Source organism: Opisthorchis viverrini (assembly GCF_000715545.1).
Source record: "Opisthorchis viverrini unplaced genomic scaffold opera_v5_494, whole genome shotgun sequence".
NCBI classification, from domain to species: domain Eukaryota; kingdom Metazoa; phylum Platyhelminthes; class Trematoda; order Opisthorchiida; family Opisthorchiidae; genus Opisthorchis; species Opisthorchis viverrini.
The window spans coordinates 1,135-27,637 of record NW_008752154.1 but is presented as its reverse complement, the minus strand read 5'-3'; the positions used below and the strand labels follow the sequence as shown (position 1 = coordinate 27,637).

Genomic DNA, 26,503 nt, shown 5'->3' with positions numbered 1-26,503 from the left:
CACCGCCCAGGTCATTAGTAACTGTGGTGTGAACTGTAATCCCTGTTTTCGAAACTTCTGCCTTTCATAGATTTACTTCATTTCCCATACCTAACGCACATTTCACCATAGATGAGAGAAGCTGCAGACATTCACATGCATTTTTTGCGGTTTCGTCACAATTATCTTGTGTCCACCGATCCCAGCGTGTTGTACCCCGGCTGCTTGTCTCATGTAGATTTCAATGTGGTCGTTGTATTCGATTTCATGGCCATTTCAACAGGGATGCGATTTTCCAGCTGGACCGATACACAGTGGAACCTCTCTCCCACACCATTAGGTTGGCGTACTCCCACCAACAAATCATAGTTCTTTGAATCTGTACGGGATCCAGTGTGCTCTATCTGCGTCTCCCGTTAAAGCCACACACACTTGTGTGAGGTTGTTCTGAATCGGAGTGGACCAGAATTACGGTGTCACGTGTTCAAGTACTCTACATCCATACTTAGGACACGTCTAGCAAAATTGGTTATTGGTGCAAATGTGATTCTCAAAAGGACACATTTCATTTGAGCAGGCTCAAGAGCAGTAAGACAAGCCCGCGGCGGATGTACTTACGTCTAATCAGGTGAAAGACGCTGAGAACCAATTGAGTAGTCATCTACCGATTGTTACCAAACTTTTCAGGAAACGATATGCTTACGTGTTCATGTTTACTGGGGGAATACAGGAGACCCGAGATTGCTCAGGATGACAAAATTTTCCTGTGGTGGAGAGGGTCCGGAAATATACGTGACTAGGAAAGTAAAATCACACGTAGCTATGGGATGATGTTCTAAGTGGTCTTGCCTTTTACAATAGCGCTTTCGCGGGCGAGAAACACCATTTCTTTAAAGGAAGCGGACCACTGTATAGATGCGTTGGAAGGAGCGTATAATTGTGTTCGACACTACATCGCCCTGTCAAAACACAAATTAAGTTTAGCGAATATACACTCATTCGCAAACTAATTTGGTTTTTCGAGAGGCGCACCTGGAACCCAGCTGAATCTCTCGGCTTTGATGTATCCAGGCAACTGAATGTACTGCACCAGGCCGCCTCATGCTTCAGTTGCCGGGGAACATCAAAACCGAGAGATTCAGCTGGGTTCCAGGTGAGTCTCTCGAAAAACCAAATTAGTTTGCAAATGAGTGTATATTCGCTAATTGCGTGCAATTTGGTTTCAATTAGAACATAAGGTTGACGAAAACTCGGGGACTGCGCCTACCTGATGAGCCCCAAACAGAGCGAAACCGGTCATGTGCTGTTCGAGGAATTTTCAACAACCTTATAATTAGTGCATTACAAATAAAGTTTGTTGATATTTACTCGTTCTCAAATCAGAGGAGTAAGAATCTCTCGGGTCCTTTCTTTGAGTACCACAGTAGTTCGAACTTAACGCGCTTTGGACGGAAATAGTAATTGTCTGGTGGCTCACACGCAGTATGTTCTTGGTCGCTGCAGTGGTGAGACAGTGGATGATGAGGCGAGGCTTAGCATAACATTCCCCCGCAGCCATGAGTATTCTAAGCATACTGAAGTATCAAATAACATTACATCACGAATACGCGAGGTTACACCCAAAATGTTTGTGATTAGCTGTAACATGTTCCAGAATCCTCGGCTTCCCGCGTGAGGCGGGCGGTAAATGTCAGAGGTAGCATGTCCGATGTAGAATCAAAAACAAGACAGATGCAGACAAATCCAATAGACCAGCGCACTCTTTTACGAGTTCATCCATGCAACAAACTGAATGTCAATCCGTCAGTGCATGTCATCACTTCTAGCAGCAGAACTTCCCAAGCGCGCACCTACATTCACCAGCCCAGAAGAGGAAGTCATACACGCATCCATGACCCACCTCATACTGATCAGAAGAAAACACAGCCTTTGAGATTCCATAAACTGAACAACAATCGTTCTGAGACAACCATTCTCTCTAACTGAGCTGAAAACTGATGTGAGGAGCGATATACGATTGCGCTAACCACTAAAAAAACTGATGTAGAATGGAGCCACATGCAGTAGACCTTAGGAGGGAGTCTTGAACTTCCTTTCGCGGCGAAACACTGCAAATAAGGGCCGATACGTCATTGGACATTGAAAAGTAGCCTCCTTTGGAAGGATTACCGTAAAGCGAGTGATATCACGGCACTAACGTAACCTAACACTTGGCCTGATCCAAGAATTGTCACAAACTATCCGGTCCTGTCAGCAAAGACAGGTCCTATTGGCCGATCAACCAGAGTTACGCGGAACAAGCAAAGGTAGCACACACACAACAAGTGACATACACCGCGCTTTCACTCGAACCGATCAGCGACAGTGTGTTCCTCGGTATAGAACGCCACGCTAGCAACAGACACTGACACATGTATAGAAACAAGTGAGGATAGAGACAACAAGCACGCCGGACTTGGGTAAGCCAACAGCAACGACTTCTCAGGTAAAATGCAGTGCCACTCTACACATCCCACAGACATGCATGATAGACAGTCACAAAAAGTGAGACAATCGTACATGAGAATGAATGAGAATGAACAGAAATGGTAGGAGGATAAGGAGATGAAGTTGAAAATCCCAGGCGAGCAGCAGCATCAGCACATACACGCCGTACTACTGATCACAATAACCATACACGCTTAATCTGTGCAATAAGGATTCCAAATACAGCTGTCATCGTCGGTGAAGGCGCACCATCTTCCTGCTCCTCAACGGGGCTGAAAAGGAATGTGGAGAAATAAGGATTGCGTCAGGATGAGAACAAAGGATGTTCGACACGTTGTACACAAACTTGTGTTTTCATCAAATGCAGCCCTATATCCCGCATACGACGAATGCAAACACTACTCTGTTCACACTCAGGAGAATGAAAGAGGTACGCACTAAAACTGTCCCATTCGGGCTGTGAATCAACTGATCGGCCTTTTAAGGGGTGTTTGAACAAGCATCAAAACACGACTAGAATAAGGTAAGGGATCACAAGTGAGGCTACTGAAGAGACAGGAGTGGACCCGTAGGTAACTATGCAGATGGCCCCAATGGCTAGGGCGAGTTTACTGGTCGAAAGGTCAGTGGTTCGAACCCGACCTTTGAATCTCGACCTTCCCTGTCTAGACTTGGGCAACCTGGCAGTATCCCAGCCCTCATACTTCCTTCGGTTGGCATGACAGCCAGGCACTGAAAAGGCGTCACAGTTGGATGATTAGACTGGGATAAACGGTGTCAATGAAGGTTATGACGAAACGCGCTAATATACTTTGTATGTGGATTCTTTTTCTTTCCTAGTCACAGATGCCAACTATGGTCCCCTGCGAGAAAGACAAGAAAACGCTTTCAAAAAACGAGCATATCCCAAATCGAGAGGATCTAAAGACTCTTAAGCACCCCGCAAAGTTCTACAAACCCATAGAAGAAACAGCCCTGTAGGATGCCACCGCTTGGAGGGGGATATTTTGGCAAGCTTCGAATAAACTCCTGCAAGTCTCGGAGTACATACAACGCATGATTTTCACTTCTGAGGTATGTTACGGTGTTTTTAGAACAGCCGGTTACACAGCCTGGAAATCAACAAACCAGTATTGTGTCCCGTTCTTGATCGCCAGAATCCCACTTCTTGTTCTCAGGTTACATACTCTGCTGACAGCAGGAACTGAAACCAACGACAAACTCTGTCGTTGGCGAGTGGAAAGGGGGGATTCGTCAGGTCAAACAGCTGATTTGCCAAACCTCTGTCTAATGAGTTAATGGTGGACATTTGTCAGTGGCGTCAGTGAATGTAATGTGACTTCTGCAGTCCGCCGGATGTCCTGGAATTATGATAGCAAACCCTAAGGACCGCATGGACAAGAAGAACATCTGCGAGACGTAGTATATCCATGGTAAGATACAATGCTTAATCTTCGGAAGTGAATATATGTAAACAGAACCAGTTGAGAATTCCCTGCCTTGTAATGTTTTAATATGGGCCCTTCGGGACAACCGTTCCCAGAAAGTTGTTCACGGCAATAGGTTCAAATATTGGTTGACAACGGCTTTTGAAATCAGAGGGAGCTTCAACACATAGATAGACATCTTGGTTGATGTGAATCCTCATCATGGGCGACTATCAACAGAGGCCCAATAATATTCTCGTCCTACATGAGAATACGATGCCATGGAATGTGGTGTCCAAGAAAGACTAGCAAATCGCTCAGCCGGAACATCCTTCCGGAGCCTAGCTGTCATACCACCCGAAAGAAGCACGAGAGCTGAGATATTGTCCGGTTGCTCGAGTGTAGACATGGAGAGTCGAGATGTAGAGGTCGCGTTCAAACCACGAACGTTCCGGTCAGTAAATTCGCACTCCAACCATTGGAGCCATCTCATCCCGAGAGTAGCGAATTCCGGACAATGTTTTATGATTTATGTAGAAACAGGTGGTGAAATACCTGGCGAGATTACGTGATAATGCACTTTAGATATCATTATTCAACCTGTAGGTTCGCTTTAGAGTGTCCTATGAGGTGGACAAGAGGGAGGAACGAAGACTTAACGCGCCAGAATTGTCCACCGGGCCAACACGGCAGTACTGGTCAAACCAAAAGCTGCTTCTGGCTCCCCTCTGCGAACAGCAATAGTATCGAAAAATTTCAAGTCTGGTGTATTTATGCTTGCCATAATTGCATGGCTCCTCATTCGGACAGTGGCGAACAGTAACTTCGACTGAGGACAGGAGAACACGCTCTGGCGGGGGCACGAAGACAACTGTATCAATTAGAGACGCCAAAGAGACAAGTGAACCTCATCTGCATCTGACGTTGTGAGCTCGCATTCGCCGAGAACTAATGCTACATGCGAAAAGAAACTAGGACTGTAAAAGCAGAAACAATCCTTCGTTTCGCTGAGACTAGTGTGGTACTTTCGCCTTTGCGTTTTTTTTTTAACTATTTGGAAGGCTGCTGTACACGTTAATGAGGCACAATCTAATAAACTCCGAATAACGTCAAAAAAGGCGCAGCGTACTGCGTTTCCCAAAATTCGCACATGATGTTCGTGAAGGATACTAAAATCTGCTAATCAGAAACAAGTGTCTTCCGAGGTCGATCAATTTGCATTGGTCCCACAACTCACCGCACGCGTTCCTTGAGTGGACTGCAATCCAACTACCAAGCTCGCTGAACAGACAAACGACCAGGGAATGTATCCAGGCTACCTATATTCCATATCACGACAGAGCAATGGGAGAACATGCACTAGACGAGGGACGGAAACTCGATTCACAAAACACTGAAGTTCTGAGGCCGGAACTACGATTCACACCACAGCGACCGATTGTCGAGGTAGCAGGAGTGACCAAGACTCCCAGTGTGCAAATGACACCCAAGTAGGACCTGAACCGGAAGATCAACCACGTAAACCCGATAAAATGGTTTTAAATCGCCCAACTCATCGGATGGGAAGCTTAGACACCCGTACCTGCCAATAAGCCCCTTAAACCAATATTTTACAGCAATCTAGTGTGCTGGTCGAAAGGAATCTTGGTTCACCGTCTGCCTTAAAATTCGGCCAACCTAGTGATGAAGCTTTGAGGCCAAAAGCGAAATGTTGCCCAGCTGTGTATCCACCAAGTGTTTATCAAACCTTTCTGAAAGTGCTATTTAGTTCAACTCTACCAGCACTACCCATACGTTAGAGTGGATAAGCTTCACGCGGACATACGTTACAGTACACCGTCAAAGTTAATTTACTGCAAAGTCACAGTGTATATAAAGAGCGGCGTCCCAATGAATGGCGCACGTTTGCCAATACAGCAAGTACCAAAAAATAAAAAATCGTTCAGCTGTAGCACCCTTTCGGTGCTTAACTGCCATGCCAACAGAAGGAAGTACGAAGGCTGGGATACTGCCAGGTTAGCCAAGCCTAGACAGGGGAAGTCGAGAGATAGAGGTCGGGTTCGAAACACAAACCTTCCGGTCAGTAAATTCGCGCTCTAACTACTTGGACCATCTCGCCCCCACAGCAAGTACCAAGCACTGGGTATACTAATTCAACTAACTTCTCTCCACCAAACAGATCCCAATGCACATAGACTTACCCCTGAATTTGTAAATGATGACTGACCCTTGGACACTCCGGCTGCGGCACTCACGATTGCAGCAACAACATTGGGATTGTTCAAAATGTTTAAAGCGGCCAGCGCGGCGTTGGTGTTGGCGTCAGGACTAGGTTTCGCATCAGGATAACCACCGTTCATGTTGGCACCGGAACTCTGTCGCTGAAAGTAGACAATGTGCAAGTAACTGTTTAGAAAACCGAACAATGGAATTTGTGAGACAAAAGGTGCTGGCGGTTGCAAACCTTATACAGGCAGAGTAGGTGTGCACACGGAGAGCACAGATAGAATCAGTCCGTTTACGGACATCATCGTATTTTGGAACATTGAAGTGATTCCTTGCAAAATGAAAGCGGACACCAGAATCCTACGGTAGTAAAGGGTTGAAGGAACCTCAGTACTTCGATAAAAAAGTATGAACTTTGGGTAGAAGGCTCTTTCGTTTTGGCAGAATGACTGCACCACACTATCGATTGTGCTAAAGGCACACTTGCCGTTCTTCAACTGTGAGTTGTTCCAAAAGGTTGTTCTATTACAACCCTCGTCACTCGCCGCCTAAATTAGGTTCCCTGCTTCACATTCTTAGTGTGTATTGTGCTGCCTACGTCTGCGGTTCTAGTCGCATGAGTGGAGGATAACGCCTGTAACATCACTGTTGAAAAGCTGTCATTTTCATTTCTGTTCCGACTACTATTAAATGATGTAATTTACGCCCGTTTATTGTAACGCCGCTCGTTTCCTCTGGCTTCGTTCCTATTTAAGGCCCGCCTATTCCCCAGTCCCAGCCCGGTGGAGGCTTACCAAGAATCGGGTGAATGTCGAATGGCAAACTAACCAGAATGACAATCAGGTACCCATAGGCTAATCGTAAGGTAACGAATGTTAGTTAGAAATTTGCTGGTTCAAATAACCAATGAAACGGAGTGTGTGGTGCTCAGCATTCGTAACAAAGGTGAAAAGCCTGTGCAGCAGCTCCAGTTTGCGCCCTGGTGTGCGACTTGAAGCTGGTTGTACTTCCTCCTTACCTTTTAGCGCAGGCTGAATGCCACCTGTACGACAGTGATGCATTAGCGTCAGCACTGGTGTGTCCCTGTCTTTGATGCAGGATAAAACCTAGAATGGAACATTTGCACTCTCTTCACTGTATACAAGATAAAGACCACCATGCTCCGATTACCCAGGCTATTTCAACCTGGGATGCTATGCATGACTTCATGAGCGATAGCATTTTGTCCGGTGTCACTGCTACATTCAGATGCATTAAAATCCACGAAGACACGTCCCATCACTACACTCGCTACGGAGTCCGCCTAACTGGATCAATTGTTTTCGACCAGCCATGCCAGCTGTTGGCGTGAAAAAAAATTGTTCAGTGGATAAGACAGGGTTACAAACGCACCTGGTGAGCACGGGTGTATTGTGCGGCTAGGGTGGCTGCCGCGGCCGCTGCCGCTGGATTCAATCCCATCGAATTGCGCAGACCACCGTTTGGTGAGCCCCCGTAAGCACCACCGCCTGGGAACATACCAAGTGCTGGAGACCATGCTAGAAAGCGGAGGAAATAAGTGAACCACTAAAGGCTGACAACAAAACTGAAGAGCACAGTATGTGCAATATATTGAACTCAGTTTAGAAAAAGACGGTTCGCGCCTATTTTGGGTTGTTGTGCTGCCGCAGATTAATGTTCCACTCAAGCGTTTGCACTTTATTTATCTATCTATTTCCACAATGAGATTTCCATGTATATTAAGCGAAGCGTTAGCACAAACCTAATCGGCTTTCGTCACTTCCTTCACACCTGTTCGATTAGGGTTAGAACATCCTTCGAAGCAACTTCTCAACGAACTTGCTAGTTATTTTGTTGTAGTGCACACAGAACCGTTAGAGATTGGAGCTTTAACTCACTGACTCGAAGGTCTGTGGTTCAAACCCGACCTCTGCATCTCCACTTCCCCCGTGTAGGTTGGGGCAACCTGGCAGTATCCTAGCCCTCGTGCTTTCTTCTGGTGGCATGGCAGCTAGGCACTGGAAGGATGTTACAGCTGAACGATTTGTTCATTTTATTACCGCTGTTAAATACACGAAATAAATAAAATAATCGTTCAGCTGTAGTACCCATTTGATGTCTAACTGTCACGCCACCCGAAGGAAGGACGAGGGATAGGATACTGCCAGGTTGTCTAAGCCTCGACAGGGGAAGTCTAGAGGCGGAGATCGGGTTTGAACCACGTACCTTCCGGCCAGCAAATTCGCGCTCTTACCACTGAGCCATCTCACCCCCGGATTCTCTTACTAAGCACCACTGAAGCTGGAATGAATCCATGCCTGTGCTTGACAATCAGATATCTAGAAAACTAATGATACCCTCAACGAAGCAGTGTGTAATGAGGCCCTCCGTTTTGAAAGATCTTTCCTTCTAGTTGCTCGTCACAGAAAAACGAAGGATTGACCTCAAGGCGTGCTAATCCAGAAACAGACCGTGATTCTTCGTTTGGTTTAACTATACAACTACGCGAATGGGTCCTCAAACGAGGAGAATACAATTTGTGATTTCGGCTACCGTGAGTGCTATCCTCCTTTGTCACACTCGAGTATGCACAGGATAATTTAAAGTCCTTCTGTTTCAAGCGGGAAGGACCTCGAAGCACATGCCAGACATTCCAGACTTTTATATGCGAATCGGAGAGAGGCTGTTTCGTGGTTGAAGTTCTTGTTAGGACCCACAGCAATGGTTCACATCTATTCGGAAATGCCGCACAGCTTACGGTAGCCCCCTACTTTTCTGACCCTACTTGGAGGCAGTGGTCAATAAATAACAATAAATTAGTAACCAACATGTTCGGCTCACCAGACTTGATTCCTATGCTTCCAATGCTTACTGCGGAACCCCTTGAACATCAAAGGAACACCTAGTCTAAGCATCACTGTCCGATTTCGTGCACTTGGGCTGTCTATCCCCTTGCTGTTCGCAAAAGATGTCAATTCGCGTACAGTTCGCGAGCGTAACTGCTAGGGGAACGGATAGCCCGATCATATATCAGTAATGAAATTTGTTGAAAGAGGGACTGCTCGGAATTGTCAAAAATTTAGGTGGCTGTATGAAAGTGATATACCAGCGCCATAGATTTTAACAGGCGTCCTCATTGAAGGCGTGACCGCTTCGGACGGCGATAACCACACCTCATCCAAAAACACAGAACTTTCGCTTTTTCAGACTGACCTTTCGCTTGCTTTATCAATCTCGTCACACCAGTTGGTACGACACATTGACCTTTGACCTTTGGGACGATTTTTCTGTGGCGTGTAAGTTCGGTTAGCAGCCGACAAGAATACTCTTGGGTTCATCGCATGGATCTAGCATCCAGGGGCTCAGTTAGTATCAACGTAACTTCAGGGATTTAGACTTTAGCGCTAAAAGGTGCCGATTGCTCAGATTCACTTTGCAACATATTAATTTGTTGCCAAGCGGTAAGGTGGCAGCATATTTGAAAGTGAAAATGAAACAACCGATTGGGGCATAAGGCCGAGTTGCCAACAAATTCACATGTTGCATTGTTCTGTATGGTACAAACGGGCCTTCAGTGAAGCGGGAGTGTACGGCGCACGACGAAATGATGGCACGAACGATCAGTCGACCTCTACGTACAAATCCGCGGTTGACAGCGTGTGTCCCTTACGATGGCTAGGTCCCATGAAAAAAGAAAGAAAGCGTTCAGCTGTAGCACCCTTTCGGTGCCTAGCTGCCATGCCACACGAAGGAAGCACGAGGGCTGGGATGCTGCCAGGTTGCCCAAGTCTAGACAGGGGAAGTCGAGTGACGGAGGTCGGATTCGAACCACGGACCTTCCGGTCAGTAAATTCGCGCTCTAACCACTTGGGCCATCTCGCCCATGCTACCCGAAGGAATCACGATGGTTGAGATACTACCAGGTTGCCCAAGTTTTGACAGAACCTCGGACCACGGACGTTCCAGTCAGTTAATTCGCGTCTTAACCATTGAGCTATCTGGACTGTGTAAATTAGCTGGAGGATAGCATACACATTTGCTTTACATCCCAAGTGCATTTTTACCAAAGACTAAATTGTGAGGCGTTCATCGGACCAGATTGAGGTGAAAACATTTATACATCTACTTACGACTGTTCCATAGAGGCCCATGTGCCATTGGACTGCCAGGATAAGGAGAACGCAAATTCCCCCCTGCGTTTTCGAATGCGGGGTTTTGACGAACATGGGAAGGCAGTTTGGGAACGGCCGAACCTATGGTCACTTTGTGACCCTGGATTGTCAAATCTTTGCCCAGCAAGGAAGCAGCAACATCGGGATCATCGAACGTCACGAAGGCAAACGAGCGGAACGGTTTAGGGATGAATACGTCAATAACCTGGAAAGAAATCAATACAGAGACCGATAGGCACATTTCCGAATAGATAAGAGCGGGTTGGATCTACACAAATTACACGTTGGGTGCGTAGCATCATCATCAGAATCATCCTCGATAGCATAGGGATGAAGCTGACTACTACAGGCAGTAGTAATCATACCGAATGGTCGATTGAAACACAGTAAACCTCTTCTAGAGTGAGAAACCAGTCGGATGCAGAGCCACTTGTCGGCACGAGGCCAGAACGAGACGAACTTGACGAAAAAAGTCAATTGTAGCAATTTTTGGGAACGACGTTGATAAACGTGTTTCTAAACTTTGCTGAACACATCTGTCACGATAGTGGTGGCGTAAGAGAGCCCTGTATGATCGAATACGGGACACTACCTAGTCCATGAACACAACAGGGATGTTATAAGAACCACAGGATTTATCACTGGATGGTGAACGAAACAAACACAACGCAGTAGGGAGGTGGCATACAAAACGCGACGAGGAAGGAAGGTGAGTGGTGAATAGTGTAGAGCAGAATGAAATTAATCGAGGTGCCTGGTGGGTGCGTCCGAGGAAGCACAGAGAAAAGCGCGCGAGCTGGTAAACATGGCACTAGGATTCATCCATTACGGCTGAAATATAAGATGTGGTCAAGTAGTGCTACAGTTCAGAGTCACTAGCGTTGACTGAACCATACTGCTACCACCGATTTTACCTTTCCTACAAATGTGTAGAAGTATGTCTGTCCAAAAACGAATTTCCTCCAGATGGAGTACTGAAATTTATGCACGCGAGACCATCTACCCCGGGGCATCAGATCAAGATCAGCTCGAGTACTGTGGTCGTTACCAACTTGGAGGAACCGTCTGGATTACTGATCAACTGACTTACTAGCGGACATAAACAGGATGTCACGTGTGCGAAACTCTATCACATGGTTGTTACATGCTAATCAAGAGGTATAAGGCTAGGGTTCGGGATGTTGGAAATAAGAACGACTCGACTGATGACTGCCTTGCAAATACATCTGCACACTGAACCAAAAACCAGGTCAGTTCGTGACAGTAAGGGCGCAGTGCTAGGTGATTCTGATTAGCACTAATTGACCATCCTTGATGTTTCAGAGATGGGGTTTACATTCCATTTGTTTCAGACTCTTCGTTTAGGTAAGCACTAACGAAAGGCAAAAGAGTGATCGAGTATCTGTGGTAGCACTGATCACTGCTATGAATTTATTGATCTTGACACTGTAAACCTTGACTGAAACATTCACTGTTCGTGTGATGCACCGTGAACCTTCAGCTAATCAATAATCTAGTCGACCTTGATGAATCAATGATCATTAGAATATTTCAATGATATGTACCAGCCTTAAATTGCTTATCGGTGTCAAAAGGGTAGGCCTGTATCTTCTGAATCCCAAATTGGGTTCAGGTTGGTACTTAAACGGAGACTGGAAACCGAGAACTTCGTCTTCCAAGCCCTAAGGGAGACAGTCAAAGAGAAACACTGAACTGCACTCACTAAACGATCAGGATAACATTCACACAAGGAACTTGTTTCCACGATTTGGCTGGAAACGGTACGCTAAGCCCAGTTGAAGAAACGCCCTGGACCATTCAGTCAATAATCGGGTAGAACTAAAAGTGGACATCGCTGTTTAATCGCCATACGGTCAAAGATCAGATCTAAGGTTGCTAAGTTGAGGCGGGTCGCAAGCTAGCAACACACCCACTATTTGGGTACCTCTCGACTTCCCCTGTCTAGGCTTGGGCAACCTGGCAGTATCCCAGCCCTCGTGCCTCCTTCGTGTGGCATGGCAGCTAGGCACCGAAAGGGTGCTACAGATGAATAAATGATGAAATGAATGATGATGTGCATAAAATCATTAATAACGAAGGACATTTAGTACAAAGCGATAATTCGATCGTCACCATCGAGCGCACTGACAGAGAAAAACAGCCCAGAAACCGTTAATTGGTGGTGTTGAGAAATCGGTCTTTTCCCTCAGACTGAAGAGCCGAGGCATTAGACTCTCTCAAAAATACGATACCACCGTAAAAACGAAAAGTAAAGTTGCAGGAAACAGAATGGTCTTCAGATACCCTTAGATTAGACTTCACTTCTACCAATATAGAGGACACGCCGCGAGTCCTTACAGACGTGCGGCGACACAGTGGAGCTAGTACGTTCGATGGAGCGAATGTGTTTTAGTTTCTGGTGGCTTCGTACGGCCATCAAATGGTGCCTGTAGGTTTTCCGTTACGGTATCTATCAGTGACGTGCAAGCACCATGGGCTCATTTAAGTTGAGACTAACTAGCGGTCCGACAGCTGTCGATGATAGACCATTGGTCACTCAATTGTTCAAAGCAGAAGGTTCAGTGGTTAGAGCGCGGAAGGTTCGTGGTTCGAACCCGACCTCTGCATCTCGACTTTTCTTGTCTAGACTTGGGCAACCTGACAGTATCCCAGCTCTCGTGCTTCCTTCGGGTGACATGGCATCTAGGCACCGTAGCGGTGTTACAGCTGAATGATATTATTTTTCAAAGCAGGTGCCCAAGGTCTATGTTTGTCAGGAGGCCGGTCGTCCCAATAACCGAGCATCACATCATTTGGACGGATGTGTCACGTGCAGGACACAGACCAAACGAAGGCATGTACTGACTGGTTAGAATGCCAGACAATCAGGATCGAGCATCTTGGACTCGACGCTTCTCGCCCCCTCACGGAGATTCTCGCACGACCTTGTGCAACACCGTGATTAATAATAATTTTCCTTTGTCTCCATGAGGAGCTGTATAGAGCTACCGTGCCTCTTGATACACCATAGCGGGCGGAGCAGGAAGCCAAGGGACCGATACAGAGTTGCACTACCGTTCAGCAAGATACAACAATGTTAGAGTAAACGCTTACTGATAAAATTATCTACCGTAAATTCCAATATGAATATACTTCACTTAAGACGAAGATATGAACTTCAGGCAACTATGACGAGGATGAACAGGTTCTCTTGTGGATGCCCTAACACAGGGGCTATGGATCATGGTTTTGTGGTCAAGCTACGTTTGTTAGGATTAGCTAAGGTTAGCCAACAAAAAAACACTTGCAGTCAAGTCGGATGAGGTCCTATCCACCACGAGTTAGAATACACTCGCCCCATCGAACGTTGCCTCCAATAGGAATCCGTGTACATAACACGTGAGAGGTGATTAGCATCCGGTTGGTGCTCCGTACACAAGCGAGTAAACATACACTTATGCACAGTTCCCTCGGATTTCAGCTACTGACGGGCGTCGCTCGTCAGTTTGACAATCCAGCAGAATTGGGCTGTCGCTTTGATGGACCACTTACATCAGATAAACAAGGACACATTAAGGCCCTGATGTACGCAAGAATGATGATAAACCGGGAAATTAGACAGTGACCAAATTTTTGTCCACCGGATGAACGTTTAAAGAAAAAAAAACTAGAAAATGGATGCGATAGGATTATAAAGCTTTCAGGTTTCCTGAAAAAGTCTGCAGAGGTAAACAAACCGTTAAACAAATATAAGGTCTAGTGTCTCCGTCCCAACTTTCGGGTGGCGTGGACAGGGATAGAGACCTGATAAAAAGAAATTGCGATGGTTCCACGATGTTGCCACTTTTGTTTTTAGGCAGCAAGCACAACGCAGCAACTGCAGATAGCGCGGTGCCGTATGAATTTGTTTACACTCATGGCCCAAAGTTGCAAACGATCCGAACAGATGCTAGGACGCCTCAATCAAGACAGATATTTGCTGCTAGAGCTTTTGGACCAACGAACTAATCGCAAATCATAGTTACCTAGCGCGAGAACTAAAGGCCGGAGGGACAGTTCCCCGGAGTTCTGCGAAGAAAGCACATCATCCAGTCAAGTCCAAGAGTACATAGGTCTAACATACGTACAGCGTCAGTTCAACGCGATTCAAAGATTATCTGGAGAAAAAATGAATGAACTTACGAGTCCATACTGGAGAAAATGCTGACGAAGAGCATCCGCGCCAATGCTCTCTGGAAGATTGCCAACGTGTATCTTTCGACTGACTTCTTGTCGGTCTCCTTCTTGCTGAAAACAAATCGCGCAAATGAATTGTGCATCCGCGGTCAAAAGAACATTTTGAGCGAACTAAGTTGGAGTAAGTGAACAGTTGCATTTGCCTACTGGATGAGTGGGGTGAGCATGAATGAAATCGGTTTCTATTCTTCTTCAGAACCAAGATTATGAAACGGTAAGTCCAAGTACGCGTAGCGTGAACGAAACTAACCGCTTGAGGATGTGGTCTGATGGCGACCTCCCGCACACCGGATGGGTATTCTACCGACTGAGCTACTAGTAGCTACGACTTGGACTTGGATTTTAACGTCTGCCAAATCTCCTACTTTCTAACAGCACAAGCCAACGAAACAAGATTGGGGTAGAAAAAACTTATACAGGAAGAGTATCTATCTCACTAGAAATGTGAATAATATGTCTCGCTATCGTGGTAGTAAACATGGCAGTAAACAAGACCAGTAGGACAGTCTATGACTAACCTTGGACAGTGGTATGCGAACATCACACAATCGGCCATCAATCATGTGGCGTTCAGCCAGACACATGGCTTGACCACTGTAGTCACTGAAACGGACGAATCCGTATCCACGACTCTTACCGGTGTCCGGATCCTTTTTTATCTACAATGTGGAAATAGGAGGGAAACCTTCAAAAGCACCGGCACATCCCACTAGTCGGTTCCACCGAAACAGTGTAAAAAGCATAAAAAGCACTGACAGTACTCGTGCTTTCGCATATATGCCATAGGAACCTAGGACTTTCTGAGGAACTGAACAGGATGTACAGGATGGGGGGGGGGGCATAGACAAAACTAGTCACGGAGAATGATTGTAACCAGATGCTTATGAAGCGGTATTGTGTCGCAAAAAGCGAACCACATGATGGTTTTCATCCAAATCTGGACTCATCAAATTGGCGCAGATGGACCCTTCGCATGACATTTTGGATGAAAGCACAAGTGTCACGTGACACGATGCTCGTTTGATCTCCTTGTTCACACCAATTCGCATGTAAGTGGGTTCAATAAAGAGAAGAGTTCTGACTACATATGTCTGACGAGGCCCAAAACAGAGTGTAACTGGCATAGCTGTCTACAGGGAAAAGTACTTCGATAAATTGACTACTGGCTTGACTGAACCTTGAGGCAAACTTGAATTGCACCCTAGGTTGAAGAAAGCCATAAGCGCGAGAATCGTCTGGAACTCGTCCCAATCTCCTGTTTCCATCACTTTGATACCCAAACGAGTTTTTTTAAGCCACTCAGTCTTCCCCTATTCTGCGAGAATGACACAATCGAAGTTGAGAATAAGTGACAACAAGGCCCTCAAAAGGAAGAGCAACTTATTCTAAAAACCTCGTTCAAAATTAATTGCAACGGAAAACGTCTGGACTGCTCTTTCTCTTAACGACTATCAAATAAAAGAACACGAGGGGCGAGGTAGCTCAGTGGTTAGAGCGCGAATTTATTGACCGGAAGGTCTGCGGTTCGAACCCGACCACTGCCGCTTCACTTCCGCCGTCTAGGCTTGGGCAACCGGGCAGTATCGCAGCCCTCGCCTTATGGTGGCATGACGGTTAAGCACCGAAAGAGTGCTACAACTGAACAATGTTTTATTTTTCTAGAAATAACACGACAGATTCGTGTTGGAGTCAAACCTATCACCAGATTTGATTGTGAAATGTTGCGGACTTCATACTCATTGCCTTGTTGGAGAGATGGCATTCAGTCTCATAGCGATGATTGTCTGCAGCTGCTTACTAGTTGGCCTTCAACATCAGGATGACATTTGTGTTCGCCTCGCCGCCTTTTCCAGTGCGAAAAGTTACACCACTCGCATCATCATCGTCATCATCAACACTGATAGCAATACCAGATGAGAACACTGGTGGTTCGCAACTGTGATTCATGGCTGCACGTGGGCCAAGACACTACCAGGGTGCCCATACCGAGACAGGACGACGATTAGGGTTCTCAACCAGAGCCTTTGGCTCAAAAACTTAACTGCAAGACACCCTACATATCTAAGGAGCAAGTCGCCACACATGTTCTGTCTCCCAGCCCAGAGGACCAGGAAGCTGTGTTAGTCAAGCCTCTATCCATTGACTTACACGGTGAGGCTATTTGAGTTTTGCACTACCCAATATACCTCATTGCTGCACAAACCGTCACAGTGTGGTACAGTGATGGTACACCACTCCACAAAGCTGAACAGCTAACTTCGTTTGAATCATTCAGCCATTTGTACCCGTATGCAACCTGTCTACTGCACGCATGGAAGATCCTCAAAAGCGGCTAAGACTCGAATTTCAGTTATTGCTGAAGATATTGATCATCCGGTTGTTTAACACACCCGTCTGTCCTGAGAAGCGTCACATCCAGCTGGTGCAAGTAGGCAGGTTGACCTTCCATCCCGTACGGGACCCTGACCCAGTGACAAAAAACTACCTTGCAATTTCGCTGACTGTTGTTCCCGAAGTTTTCTGTCGGCTGATCGTTATGTCCAGGCACTGACCAGCATACCCGAAAATGAACATATGTTCAGGCTGAGGGGTATTGTAAAACAGCGTGTCAGTAACGCATTGCTTCCACTGAGGAATCCTCATGGGATCATATGTGACACCGATTAAAAACCCAGCTGGATATCTCGCTTATGATGTTTTACAGCTGAACATGTGTTTCCATCTGGCCTTGGGTAGGTTGGGATGATGTTCAAGGTTTCGAATTAGTTTTCCTCGGTTTATACACGGTTGCGGAACGCAAGAAGATAGCTCACTAAGGGCTTCACTCTGTTTGGAACTTATTTTCAGAACACGCTTCATTTTCTTGCACCAGGTCATACCTTAATCGTCTGCTGCTATTCTGAATTCGTTTTTACTAGAGAATAATTCGGCAAGCATGCCAAAGTTTATGGAGTTGGACGCGATACTGAAGTAAAGCACATCGTGAGTAGGCAATTTTCATATCATTCTAACTCCTCTAAAAATGTCACCTGTGGACCAAGAAGCATTTGAGATATATGAGCTCTGGATCAGCGAAAAAACACTTCACTTTGGAACAGAATATCAGGAAGTACGCCGACTGGCATGAAAACTTTTGGTGCCAATACTTTGTACGTTACAGAAAAGTCCCATAATCTGAAAAGGTATGGGTTTTTTTGTATGGTACGCCCTGAAGATTGTCTGTCCTTAAGTGTCGTTCCCTTCCTATTGCGAACAGAACATTGTTTTTCCTGGCTGTTTGAAAGCCATACTAAACGACGCGCCGGTGCGATGGCCTAGTACAATCCGTGTACGGCGACCTATGCATTCATATCTCCGCATATAAAAAAGTATACACTTTCGGACCTGCCTGTCATGCTTCCTCAAGCACGACAGGCAGGGACACTAGTGTTTTTTGTCCTTTAGTGCGTACAAACCCGGAAGAGTAGGACCAGGAGGCGTATTGAACGATAGGTTTAGCGCATAGCCCATGACTGTCAAATCACATGGGAGACAATCCAACAGTAAATTCCAAAGTATGTGAAGGGTGAGTCATACTCAGAGTACACTCAGGGCTGAAATCAGTCAGTGTGCAGTTTATGAATGTTGGTGGCTTAGTTCTACCTCTAGCACAACCGGTGGCTCAGCACGCCGGAAAATCCAGTGTGCGGGTAAATGCAGTTCAGGACATAATCACTGAAAGGTTGAAACGGCTAGGTTTTGTCAACAGACAACTCTGCAAACAGGTGGTTTCTGAACCACAAAGTCGTTCAGCTGTAGCACTCTTTCGGTGCCCAACTGACAAGCTACCAGAAGGAAACACGAGGGCTCAGATACTGCCAGGTAGCCCAATTCTAGACAGGGGAAGTCAAGAGACAGAGGTCGGGTTCGACCCACAGACCTTCGGTTAGTAAATTCGCAGTCTAACCACTTCAGCCATCTCACCACAAAGTATAACTAGCTAAGCAGGATTTTCATATTGCGACGTAAATCTAGTGAATAAGATACAGACGTGTACCCCAAAAAGGTGGTCACAAACGAACCAAACGTATGCAGATGACAAGTGGACATTCGAAACATCATCACTTTCACGGTACAGCTGTCATGCAAACCGAAAGCCAGCCTGTACAGACATGAAAGCCGTGGGGATTAAACGAGGGACTTGCAGATCTGTAGTCATGCGTTGGTCCTTGAGTTACCTCGAGCGCACCCTTACTAAACAGAACAGTTGAGAAGTGACTGAGGCACTTTGGTTCCTATAAGTGCCAGACACACCAGCAAGCACGGACTCTCAGTGGGATCAGGTAACCACCAGTCTACAACTTTGGCAACGATCCCCATAGTTAATCCTAAGCATCCATTCAGAGCTGGCCTTTCAGTATTTATCAAAGGTCATGAAAGATATACAAGCAGTAGAGGGGCAAAACTTACCTGAACCATAACTAGATCTCCGAACTGAGAGAAATAATTGCGCAGCTTTGTCTCGTCGGTTTGCCAGGCCAGATTCAAGACGATCAAATCTGTGCACTTGCGCCCTTCCAGACATTTCACCTTCTGCTTCGTATCTTCAGTATCCTCGTCACCTTTACGTTTTTTGTCTGAGAAAATATTGAGAAATGTTCGAATATAAATACGCAGGAAACGAATACATGGATTGCCTCCGAAAGACCCCAATTAAGTGTAACACTCCTTTTCTGCAAAGTTCTCTCTTCGGAAGAATAAACGTGAACATGCGGAGACAGTAAATGCATTAATACAATAACTTCTCAATAAATAGTAAACACGAAAAGCCTGGCAGTTAGTGTTTACCACAGGTTAATTGTTGGCTATGGCGATGATGAAAATGAACAAGTAGAGAAACCAGGAACGCTCAGTGTCTCTGCGACAGAAGTCTTGTAGATATCCCTAGGACATATCCCAACCTTATTCAATGCAACTGTGCCAGGTCTACCTCGCGTAAAGTTACAATGAAGAGATCTACTCCTGACAACCGTCTGATATGGTTGTCAAGCAGGCTACGTTGTAACGCTAAGCTCAGAAGTGCGCTTAATAAATTTTGTCTCCCACAAACCTGAAGTGCGTAGCGCTAAGCACTACTACGCTCCACAATAACGCGCTGATGATGTCACCTCGATTGGTGATAAAACGTTTGCAATCACATTGCCTAGCTCAGCGAACAAGCCAACGATCACAATCTACGCTACCTGAGCTACCGACATATAATTATATATATATGTATATATAATGACGGACCCATCCTACATGACCTTAAAAAGATGTATTGTTAAATTGGTTTCAGCATGACGCAGGCAGAAAAAGGGTTTGAGGATTCTTGAGGCCATATAAATTAATCGTTTAAAGTTTGTCTTCTGCGCAACTGCGGTTCTGAGACTGACCTGGTTTGCTTGGTCATTTAGTTTTAAATTTAAGTGAATACATTTAAATGAATGCATTGTATAGTGTATCTTGCGCTTTTTTGCCCATTCTGCGGCTGAAAAAGTGTAGGAAATGAATTTATTCGGTAACCCTGCTGTTTTAGCTGCCTTGCTCACACTGTTCGAAAGATCACAAATCGTACTACAAACTACTTTTATCTCTAGGTCTATGGCTTATTTGGATGGTTCTAGCTAGTTTCTTTCGGCTTTTTTTGAAGCAGTTGTAGACGAGGACTATCAACATTCTACTTGGTTTTCAACTGTGCTTGACAATTTAAGACTGCCTTCAATCTTATTGAACAAGGGTTTTGTGATAAAAATTGAGTAATTTTTATGTTACTGTTGATTTTAGATATCTCTCTGGTATGTACCTCTCAGGATATGAACTATTCAGTTTGTTTAAACCACCTCCCTCTAGAAAATTCTTACACATTTGTAAGTTAGGCGTTGAAAATGAACCCATTCAATTTTCTTTTACAAGTTAGCTTGTTGACTTTTCACACCAATCTAATCCGTTCCAATTTTACTGCTGTTGCTTCCGACCCCCCAACTTAAGTAGACTCATGCGGCGAATGACAGTATCGAGGGATGTCAGAACGGTTTGATAAACATACGCATACGGACTTCAAACAGGCCATCGGCAACCAAGATGCACGCATTAGCATTTGCCGTATGTAAACACAAAATGACCGAAGGTACACACCCAGCACTTTTGATGGTGTGAGAATATTTTGGAATTTTTATTGGAGGATCTTGTCCTGAAATAGAAGCCAGTGTGCGGTGAAAAACAAAAAGGCTTCTCGCTTGTGTAGAATCCACAAGAAACTTTGCGTTGACCCGGCTTATTTTCTCATAGCCGTTAGACGCTTCAAATTGGAAATCGACGGTCACCATGTTGTTTTTGTTCCTGTAATGACGCCTTTTATGGATAACTTCGGTGACTGGCCCGGGCTCAACAACCAATTCACATCTGGCTAACGTCTCCTGAATCATCCAGGAGGAAACTTCCGACCACAGCTTGTTTGTGAATTGCTCATGTGCTTCTATAACTTTCTGCATCAGTGGCCCTAAATCACTCAAGCTCCATGAGCTGCACTTAGCGTCTAAGCCAGCTTTATTCTACGTCCAGCATAATTATGGACAACATTCGACATGATAATTTGGACGATTTTACCCTAATGTCTATCTCAGAAGAAGTAAAATTACAAGCACTTACTTTGAACGCGAGGTAAAACGGTCATCCAACCAGCACTTCTTGGTCTACTTCCTTAGTTCCTAAACGGTGTATGTACGAAATGTCAGGCCTGGAGGCCGCAAACTATTTGGAGCGTAGACTTGTGTTAATCCTATTCTCCCGTTTAAACCTCGGGGCCTTTTCTCAAGACGAATCCTGTCGTTTGAAGCTCGCTACTGTTAAGCGTTAAAGCCATAAGTCTGACGGAGCTTGATTCCACAAACAATGACAAACTAAACAGAAACATATGGTCTTTCCACAAGAAGAGTCTTCTCTTCTCTCATCAACTGGTTCAGTTACGGGAGCAATGTTCGGGCGAATAGACTGGCTTATAAGAGCTGATGTGTGTCATTATCTGATGACCAGGGTTCTGTTACTCCCTTCAGGTATGCTTAGTCTTAAATGCCTGCTGTGGTAGCAAAAATACTGTTGGACTGCCCACATTTTCACCGTTTTCCTGCTTACATGATGCTAAATCCAATTTCCAGCTGGCTGTCTCAGCATCGCTTCTTTGGCCGGAGATCATATTAAATTTTGGACACTTAGAAGCTTAATTTCATTAGGGAATACCTGATAGCCAGGAAGAACCATGTGAAGGTCTACGCAACGCAGAGTTTGCGGGTGATTGCGCTGACATAAAGCTCTTTTGAAGCTTACCAGTAAAACAGATGTGGGCTGCGCTTGCGCATTTAAAGCTCTCGCTTTCCGGCGCAAGAACCGAACGGTTCTCAAGTTGTGTGCATCCAGTGACGTTTACTAAAATGAAATGAGTTGAATGTTGTATTACGACGTATCTCACTATCGGAACCGCCGATGTATCTGACACGATGTTACTGAAATCGCGAACTAACGCTGTTCTATTAGAGGTAGCCATTGTTGTGATACTCTAGTAGTAAGCTTACCTTTCGGGAATACACAGTAGAAAACGTTGTCCCAATCAGTTTCCACAGGAGGGTAGATATGATCCCCCACAAGGCGCAGACCACGAAAGCAACCGGAATCCTCTGATTTATATTTCAATCCCGTGCACTTTGGAAACTGAGCGGTCAGTGTTGGGAGAAGTAGAGTCCCGTCAGCTTCTACGGGAAGCTCCACCGGTTCGGTTCCTTCTTCCTCACATATGCGGGCATAAACTACGTGATTCATTTCTGAAAATAAAGACGACTGTTGTCAAGTATTCTAGGGGCATAAGTCGTTCCGACAAGTGGTTATTTCGCGGATGCCGGTGGGATGAAAACTTTGGTGTGTTTTCAGAATTCTCCGATCAGCTTACCGACCGCCACGCGTTAAGCGTGATACACGGACGATGGACACAAAATTGCCGGAAGATAACGCATCGTTGATGCGCGAAAAGCGGTAGTTGCAGCGAAGTGACGGCTTAAAAGCACCAAATCACCTTGATCTCGTGCTCATCTGACGGCAAACTAGATTTCCAAAATGAATAATAATCGTACACCTGTAACCTTTCGGTACCTAGCTGCCATACCACCCAAACGAAGCACGAGGGCCGAAAACAGCACTCTCTTCGGCAAACAATGGTTCGGCATACAACACATGTCCCAACCAACGCAGCTCCTGGTGTTGGACACATTCTTCAATGGAAGTGCCCGTTGCACAGCCGAAAACGCGCTTTCTAACTGCCTCATCACGGATTCGCCGACACCAACTCACACGAGCTATGGGTCTGAGCTATGGGTCTAGACAACGATTGTCGAACCCCTGAAGTCCCAGTTCCGCTGCCGGTGGAACTCGCAGCCATAAAAGACAGCCTGCACTGTAGCCTGATGGACATGCTCCTTGAGACTGGGAGCGAGATGGCCCAAGTGGTTAGAGCGCGAATTCACTGACCGGAAGGTTCGCGGTTCGAATCCGACCTCCGCCACTCGACTTCCCCTTTCTAGGCATGGGCAACCTGGCAGTATCCCAGCCCTCGTGCTTCCTTCGGGTAGAATGGCAGCTAGGCACCGGAAGGGTGCTACAGTTGAACGCTATAACCTATGTTTCAATGTTCAGCTCCTTGAGACTCAGGGATACACCACTTTGACGTTATAGCAAGCGCGACCCGGGCCCTGGAGATTTGTGCACTGACCTCATCCGTCACACTACAAAATCGTTCAACTGTAGCACTCCTTCAGTGCCCAACTGCCATGCCGCCCAAAGGGGGCATGAGGGCCGGGATACTACCAGGTTGCACAAGCCTGAACAGGGGTTTGAACCACAGTCCTTCCGGTCAGTAAATTCGCGCTCTAACTACTGAGCCACCCATGAGGCGAATAATGGACCTTCAGTCAAGCCAAAGCGCCCGACATCCGTTTCCTCCCGTTAATTTCGGTGCACGATAGTGAATATGACCTCGAGACAGGGCAGCACTCCGCGGGGTTCAAAGAGCTTCACCGTGTCCCAAGACAACTCGCCTTGGCTACACGGAACCATATGAAGTGACTTCATGTGGTAGGTAACGCTCGTTTCCGATAAAAAGAGAAAGATGAACGCCAGATCCTGACCGAACGTTTGTCGACTCTTACAAGGCAGCGGGAGCAATCACACTGCGAGTTAATTCAGACCTTTGAGATTCTTGCACTGACTTCATCAGACACACTTCCATCAGAGCGAATACAACTACCGAGGTATGCAAAGTTTTCCACAATCCCCAGTGATTTTCCTTGAATTGTAAGGGATATGTTCGCAGATGGCACGTTCCGAAGCATGACTTTGCAGGTTGAAGGTGCAAAGCGTATGCCAAAAGATGGTATGATGGTGGTCAGTTTATTCAACAAGGTTTGTGGTTTGCTTTGGTTTTCAAAGATGAGGGCGATGTCATCTGCGTACTCCAAATCGACAGCGCACTCATCAGCAACAATATGAACACCGGGGTTTTGAAGACCATCNAGATGGCACGTTCCGAAGCATGACTTTGCAGGTTGAAGGTGCAAAGCGTATGCCAAAAGATGGTATGATGGTGGTCAGTTTATTCAACAAGGTTTGTGGTTTGCTTTGGTTTTCAAAGATGAGGGCGATGTCATCTGCGTACTCCAAATCGACAGCGCACTCATCAGCAACAATATGAACACCGGGGTTTTGAAGACCATCCAGTGTTCAACTCACTATTTCATCGATGACGAAGTTGAACAAGAATGGAGAGCATGGATATTCTTGTCTGACACTACTTTTTGTAGGGAAGCTTTGGAGAGCTCATCATACACTCATCCGTCCAGAAGTATGTCAATATGGTGATTGGATTATGTTCACAAACTTCTGGGGCATATTCTGTTGACCAAGTGTAGTTAACAGCACTGATCGGTCAACAGAATCTGACGCACCCTTGAATTCAAGGAATACCAGGATTGTTGGTCGCCTGTACATGTGGCGTCCCTCTAACACCTGAAGGAGTGTGAAGATGTGGTCAACGCAGCCTCACCCGGTCGAAATCCCGCTTGATTCTCACGGGTAAAGGCTTCGCGTTCCATCGTGAGACGACGAAGAATCAGTGATGCCAGAAGCCTTGTCATAACAGGCATCAAACTAACACTTCTGTGATTACTACATTCACTGCGAGTACCCTTTTTGAAGATGGCACTACTATCGATCCAACCTAGTTGTCTGGGACGGTCTTTTTCTCCCAGATACACCCAAATAGGTTAGACAAGCGCTGGCTGAGAAGTCCACCGACATCCTTGAAAAGAGCAAATGCAAGGTCGCCAAAACCAGCATCAAGACGCTTGTATAGAAAACTACAGTGGGATACTTCTGAGGCTGAAGTCGGATCCACATTCACGGTCCACCTCTCTGTTGAAAGCCAGGATTCTGGATTGGAAGTACCAGGCGGCCAGCTAAATTGCTGTTCAAAGTACTGTGCCCTGCGTCCCAAACGTTTTGCCTTGCTGTATATCAGGGAGCCATTTTGGTCTCTGATTATTAAGCTGACAAGGTCCAGTCGAACGAATCAAGTGGAACAGCTTGCGTCTTCTATTTCTTCGGCCTTTCGGGTCCACCAAGCTTCTCAGTCTGCACGGACACTCATTCACCTGGCGTCGGATGATGCGTCGGGTGGAGTTGTTGGTGGCGGCCAGGATGAATATGTCGCCAGGTCTCCAGCAAGACATAATCCTATCGGAGATCCGATGTTTAAATGAGGTTGGCCGGGTTGTACCGCAAAAAGGCATTTCGGCTTCGAGTAGCCAGTGGCCGTTTATATCCGACGCAGTGTCGTCCAGCATACATTCGAGGAGCTAGTTGTGATAGTTTCGTTTGACTTTTGGGTCCACTAGCTTCTCCATGGCTAAGCGAGGTGTGCGCGCTTCGCATACACCTGAAAATCGCAATGAAAAGCAGCAGCTTACAAGTGCATGGTCAGAGTACACGCTGGTGTCCCAGGAGCGGCAGGCGGTGATCGACCCTCGCCATCCATAACTGACGGCGATGTGGTCTAGTTGGAATCGGCGCTGGTGGGCACCACGTTGTCAAGCGATTTCACTGTTCCGTAAATTCGTACTGCAAAAGAAGTCTGTGATCGGTACACATCTGAAGTAGTCTCCGTTGTCCGTGCGTCTCGTGTCTAAACCAACAGGACCACCCAATCGGCCTCATCGGCACTTGATCTACCTAACTGGTCGTTCATATCACCAGCAATCACAACGATATCTGAGCTTTTAGCCAGTTGTAGAAGGGCACCTAGAGCGTCATAGAAACTGTCCTTGGCAGATTCAGAGCTACAGTCAGTTGGGGCATAAGCAGAAACAATAAACAAGGTGCGATGAACCTCACTTCTTCTAGATTCTCTCACCGACGTTGCCAAACGAACCGCACAGAGGCGACTGTCTACGGGTATCCAATCAAGCAGAGACGCTTCCGCTCGTTCGCTCAATACAATACTCACTACAACATATCGAGCTGCAGCGGCCTCTGCATCACCAGAGGTGCGCAGTCGGAACCTGGAAGAGAGCGAGGGGGCAGTCAGTTCGATTACAGTACTTGCGTCCTGCGTCCTTGTTTCTGACAGACAACATACATCAATACAGAGGGAATCCAGCGTACGCGCAAGAGCCACCTGTTGACCGCTTGCTTCAGTGTGCGAACATTGAAGGTGGCTAAGCAGACAGGCTTTCGGGGTTTGAAAACAGACTTCGGAGTGCTTAGGATTGTAACCGAACTCGGACATGCAGAATCTGCAGCTGAGTGTGATGCAGGGCGAGCAAAACGGTCAGTACTAAAGCTGGGACCTGCGGAGGAAATATTCAAATTTGGACGCGGGAGGGTGGAAGACGGAAAACGTGAAAGTGTAAGAAGGGG

At 46.2% G+C, this 26,503-nt stretch overlaps 3 protein-coding genes across 3 annotated transcripts; 1 reads left to right on the top strand and 2 right to left on the bottom strand.

Annotated features, from left to right (window-relative positions):
* Positions 1–1,564: 1,564 nt before the first annotated feature.
* On the bottom strand, positions 1,565–26,145 carry T265_15424 (hypothetical protein; the record flags this gene model as incomplete). The annotated part of the gene is made up of 10 exons (XM_009178045.1): positions 1,565–2,738; positions 6,095–6,274; positions 7,512–7,657; positions 10,250–10,496; positions 14,474–14,578; positions 15,046–15,186; positions 18,977–19,143; positions 22,117–22,378; positions 23,318–23,460; positions 25,817–26,145. Coding segments are annotated over 10 exons (1,728 nt in total), but the record flags the coding sequence as incomplete, so codon positions are not given.
* Positions 8,246–12,841, bottom strand: T265_11402 (hypothetical protein; the record flags this gene model as incomplete). The annotated part of the gene is made up of 5 exons (XM_009178047.1): positions 8,246–8,400; positions 9,790–10,005; positions 10,250–10,496; positions 12,226–12,331; positions 12,810–12,841. The coding sequence occupies 5 exons, from the start codon at positions 12,839–12,841 to the stop codon at positions 8,246–8,248; spliced, it is 756 nt and encodes a 251-aa protein (XP_009176311.1).
* Positions 13,166–22,574, top strand: T265_11401 (hypothetical protein; the record flags this gene model as incomplete). Its single annotated transcript, XM_009178046.1, has 7 exons — positions 13,166–13,249; positions 14,724–14,741; positions 15,990–16,140; positions 16,547–16,678; positions 18,119–18,451; positions 19,630–19,780; positions 22,469–22,574. The coding sequence occupies 7 exons, from the start codon at positions 13,166–13,168 to the stop codon at positions 22,572–22,574; spliced, it is 975 nt and encodes a 324-aa protein (XP_009176310.1).
* Positions 26,146–26,503: the final 358 nt, after the last annotated feature.